At 38.3% G+C, this 4,969-nt stretch overlaps 1 protein-coding gene across 1 annotated transcript; it reads right to left on the bottom strand.

Moving 5' to 3' along the window:
• Positions 1 to 422: 422 nt before the first annotated feature.
• LOC106744629 lies at positions 423 to 1,876 on the bottom strand (the record flags this gene model as incomplete). Its single annotated transcript, XM_014619552.1, has 1 exon — positions 423 to 1,876. A coding segment is annotated over exon 1 (1,188 nt), but the record flags the coding sequence as incomplete, so codon positions are not given.
• Between the last annotated feature and the right edge of the window lie 3,093 nt (positions 1,877 to 4,969).

The following is a 4,969-nucleotide window of genomic DNA, read 5'->3' as shown; positions in this document are numbered from 1 at the left end:
GGCGAGAAATTGAAAAAAAAAGTTCATTTTACTACCAAAAAACGGGCACTTATTTGTACCTAAAAAATCGAAATATTAACTTATCGAAAATCGGCTACGTATTTCTATGCGGAATGTTGTTTTAAAGATGTGATATTAATTTGGAGTGAAAAAATAGAAAATTGTTTGAGTTATGCTGCGTGCCGATTTGAAAAAACGTGTTTCGAGAAAAACGCGTTTAAAGTTTTGACTCGTGTTTCAAACATAATAAAATAAAAATTTGGATTATTAAAAATTTTTTACCTTTAATCTGCTATTCCAGCACCGTAAAGCTGACCTTCCAGGTTGCTAAACTCCTCCTCGTTTTCTTTCCTGGACGCTTTTATGCTGGAGCGAGCCTCTTTCGCTGCGTCCGTCAAAAAGCGGTCCGCGTGTTGTATTCGAGCAGCTTCCGTCTCTAAGCAAAAGTTGTAGGATTGTGGTCCAATGTTCATGTCCATCACTTTCATTATTCTTAAAACGTTTATCAGTCCATCATTAAAATTACAAACAGCAATGTCACTTGCTATTTGTAATATTTTCTTTCCGCTTGAATAATTTTTAGGAGCCAAGTGCCAGACTGTAGAATTAAAACTTTCGTTGCTGTTCTGCGTATAGCCTCCCAAGCAACGATTCAGCAACTCGTCACGGCTCAAATCCTCGTAGATTGGTCTGATGGCTTCAAAAACTTCGTTCGATAGTGCCGGCTTATGATGAAAGGAGTCTAAGGAACCCGTTGCTTGCGCCTTCTTCCATTCGCACCAAGACTCTGAGCATTTTTCGTGCTGTGGATTTTCGTCAGTTGACATTTTATGAAATAATGTCGCCCAGATTTCATTTCTCATATTTTCCAACGAGTTTGAATTCCGTCGAATGGCCAAGCCATAATAAATTGTTAACTGATCAATTAATTTCATAGTTAATTTTCCTTTTCCTCCAAGATTTTTTGTTTTTTTTCTCAAATTTCTCAACCGAGTGCCCATTCGTTTTTGTACATGATCAATACATTCTTTTTTTGACACTTCAAAATTTTCATACGGTTTTGCATCCAATATCCCCTTGAAAGTTTTACTGTCACCATCACCTATATAATTTGCGTATTTAAGTCCGTGTAAAGCTTCGGAACGTTGAAACATCTCGATGACAGCATCTACCTCCATTTTACCCGATGAGCCTTCATGGTTCGACTGACATTGATCGGCATGAGTTTCGAGCCATTCTTCATACTCAGCAGTATCTAATTTATTTTTCCAGTGCTCGCAAGCTTTACAGTATTTCGATTTCACTTCAATGTCAACAATTTTCCCTGTAAACCATCCGATCAATGATGTGATCCCGAAAAGAGACGAAAATCCTCGTTTCCTCCAGGAACCATCACCAGATACAGTTATTCCTGTATGCAATCCATTTTCTTCACTTTTCTTCTTCTCATCTTCTGCTGCCTTTTTTATACTACAGTCTCGCACGGCTTTCGTTGCGATCAAAATCATATTTACTGCACGGTCGTAACAACTTTGAAATATAGGCCGTGGCAATTCCATAAATGCGCAGAATTTCATTATTCCAGCTAGCCCTACTCCTAATAGTCGCATTGTTAGTACAATCCTACGGTTAATTTCATATCCATTTCGTATGAATGGACAACTCGGGATTTCAACTTTTGGACAATTCGGGCAACAGACGGTTATTTTGAAGCCTAAACCCCGCGTACCTGATTCGAGAAATCGTATATCAGAGTTGCACGTTTTGCACTTCACATATTCCGAAATGGCAGAGAAAACGGCAAAAAAGTTTATAATTCGGTAACCAAATTCACTTTGTATATCGATATCGTCAGTATCCACTTTCAATTTCTTTGCCGAAGCTCTGACACCGGCCAAATCTTCCTCCGCTTCATATCTGTTCGACGGTCGTCGTTTTGTCGCGTTGCTCCGTCGCCGCGTCTGATACGATATTTTTGAGCCTTTATGGCTTGCATACACTTTCTTTTCACTCATTGTAACTCACATAAATGTCAAGGCTACAAATAACGTGTGAAAAATTAGCACTGCAAAAGAAAATCGTGATTTCGAATAACTTCCACGCAAAATTTACGTCTCCTCTCAACATCAAAGGACGCTGTACTAACGTACTTTGTGTTCAAAATGCTTGAAAATGTTTCTAACGACATCTATTAGTGTATTAGAGAAGTTAGAAATCGAATGGTAAGACATAATGCTGTACCCGACAAGCAGGTGTCGTATTTACCGCAGGTAGTCGTTTCGGAGCAGTCGGGAGGGGTCGAGAAAGAGCTTGAAATTTCAATGTAAACGATTTCTGGCATATATAAAACCATTTGTCTCTTATTCTAGAGGGTTCAAAGGATTTTTTAAGCCAATAAAAAAAGAATCGATTTTTTGAAATTTCTACTGTGGTGTAACCCCTTAAAAAGAATTACCTTTTTACTTTTCCTTCCACTTAAAAAAAAATCGCAAAAAAACGTTAAATTGTCGCTCTCTACTGTGGTGTAACCCCTTAAAAGGAAAACAACTTTAATTATATTTGATATTTACAAAGAAGCACGCGTAACTCGCAGGCTCAAGCTCTCTTTTTCGTTAAAGACCGTCGCGCACGTCACGACCACTCAACTGCCCCAGAATCTCTTAAATCCGTTGTTTATCCGTCAACGCAGATCATCTGTTGTTTACGACTCGTTGCCAAGAGAATCAGCTATACGGTCAGAGCGCTAAAAACGCGGGCATCTTAATACAAGCATAAGAATATATTTAATAGAGGGCAATATCGTTTAGTCAGAAATTATTTGCGGTCGACAGCCGCGTAATTCAGGCGATCCACTAGCGATTGGTAAGTTGACCGTTGCATCGTCGATGTCGCAGTCTCTCACTTCTCGATAAAATTTCTGCAGAATTCGCAGTGCGTCAGCTTTGCGGGCCACTGACACCGATTAAACGCATCTTTTGCTTTTCGTTCAAAGTGTCCGACAAACGAGTTCAAGGTTTGCACAGCGTTGTTAATTTTCTGCATTTTATTTCGAAGCGCGTCGAAGAAAAATTATAACTCAAAGCTTTGTTCAGCCGCCCTTTCGCGATGCACGCACTCGGTTATTCGGGTCACAGGTTCTTCAAGTTTGCGACTAGCAATGAGATGACCGATCTTTCGTACTTGTCGTGTATTCGATCCAGCGCGAAATGATAACGCTTACTTTTTTGTCACTGAAACAACGCGGACTGCTAGGCCATCTTTCCTCCTCAAATCTTTAATTCGAACTGAGCTCTGTCGCGTTATCCCGAATAAAGTAGGCACATTATCATCGCTTTGGCCCGATGTAATCTGAGCTTTGATTATTTTTTATCGTTTCGGGTACGGCCATGAATATCACAAGCAAGAATTTTTTTAATCACACGCTGGAAGCGGCATAATTAACGCTCCTGGGCGAACTGTCCAACAAAAACACCATAGACGCCAGGCCTCATTATGCTGCTAGACGTGTCATCTATTGGGTTTGTGTATAACTCCGTAGCGAAAATCGAGTAAATTAAAAGGCAAAATATTGAGCAACAAAGGCGATTTTCATGAACTAAATATACTCCATTTTGTTCAATGATTTTCTACCATCTCTCCACGAGCATCATTATCCCTCTTTCATAGAAATTTTGAGATTTTTGGGCAAAAAAATCATCCATGTGGTTTTTGAGGAAACTAAAGATTTTGTTGTTCAAATTGTTCTGTAGCACCCAGAACAAGTAATAGTCTGAAGGTGCAAGGTCCGAACTATACGGTGGGTGCACCAAATTATCCCACCTATGTCGCACTAACTTTTGTCGTATAATCAGTGAAACTTGTGATTTAGTGTTATCCCACTAGAACATAAGAACCTTTCTGTTCGTCAATTCGAGTTGCTTCTGATCGATTTGTTACGTTCTCGGTACCTCGGGAACTACGAATTCCTTTTTTTTATATGATTATTTTATTATATGATTGGGAATATTTGATATGATTTTTTTTATATGATTGGAAAGCAGACGGACTTTGGGCAAGCGCTATTGTACAAAAGATAAGATTATACGCCGCCAAATGCGTCATGTGTTTCCCAAGGCGTCTATCATCTTTTCTGCCTTTACAGACTCAGGCCCTTCGATGGGATTACGATCTTGGGATCGTTTATGGCATCTTGATAATGTTAAGAGTTTCCTAGGTATCCATTTCTCTACCTTCCTTATTCGTTTTCCACAGAAACTGCTCTAATTGGCGATCGTCATCTACCACTCCACAAAATCTTCCATATAAAAACCTTACTCTTTGGCCACTCCACAGTCAGTGTCAGTTAATCATTCAGTGTCAGTTAATGTCAGTCAGTCAGTGTCAGTCAATGAGTCAGAGGCAGTCAGTCAGTCAGTCAGTCAGTCACTTTTTCTTCTGCTACTGAGTAACGCTCTGTGCAAGTCGGGATTTCTTATGTGAACTATTTCTTTCGGTATTCCGGAATTCCATAAATCCTATACATCACGATCAACGAACCCATATTCTACGTACTATTCACCACAGTTGATTCATCTAAATCGTAAGTCTCTCTTTTCATATTTTAAATAAGACTTTTAATTATTTTAATCAAAGCTCCAATCCCACTTCACTCCTCAAAACAAACACATACACTGCGTAATTATTATCTTCCTTGTATTATATAATGATGTTTTTCTCGCCATACCGATACATTAAACATTCTTGTTACGTTAAATCCGATTGTATTATATTAAGTTATATGGATTACTTTTGGATTGTATTATATTAAGTTAAATGGATTACTTAATCTTACTTTACTCTTCATTTTGTATTTGTATTATTCCAATTATACTGATTTATAAAAATTTATTTAATGTTAACCCATATATCTCATTATTTAACTTTGGCTAACCTTTTCATCTTTTAAATATTGAATCTTTTAACACATCGC

Source organism: Dinoponera quadriceps, unplaced genomic scaffold (genome assembly GCF_001313825.1).
Source record: "Dinoponera quadriceps isolate SergipeBrazil2010 unplaced genomic scaffold, ASM131382v1 scaffold1465, whole genome shotgun sequence".
Taxonomy (NCBI): domain Eukaryota; kingdom Metazoa; phylum Arthropoda; class Insecta; order Hymenoptera; family Formicidae; genus Dinoponera; species Dinoponera quadriceps.
This window is presented reverse-complemented; position numbering and strand designations above follow the sequence as displayed.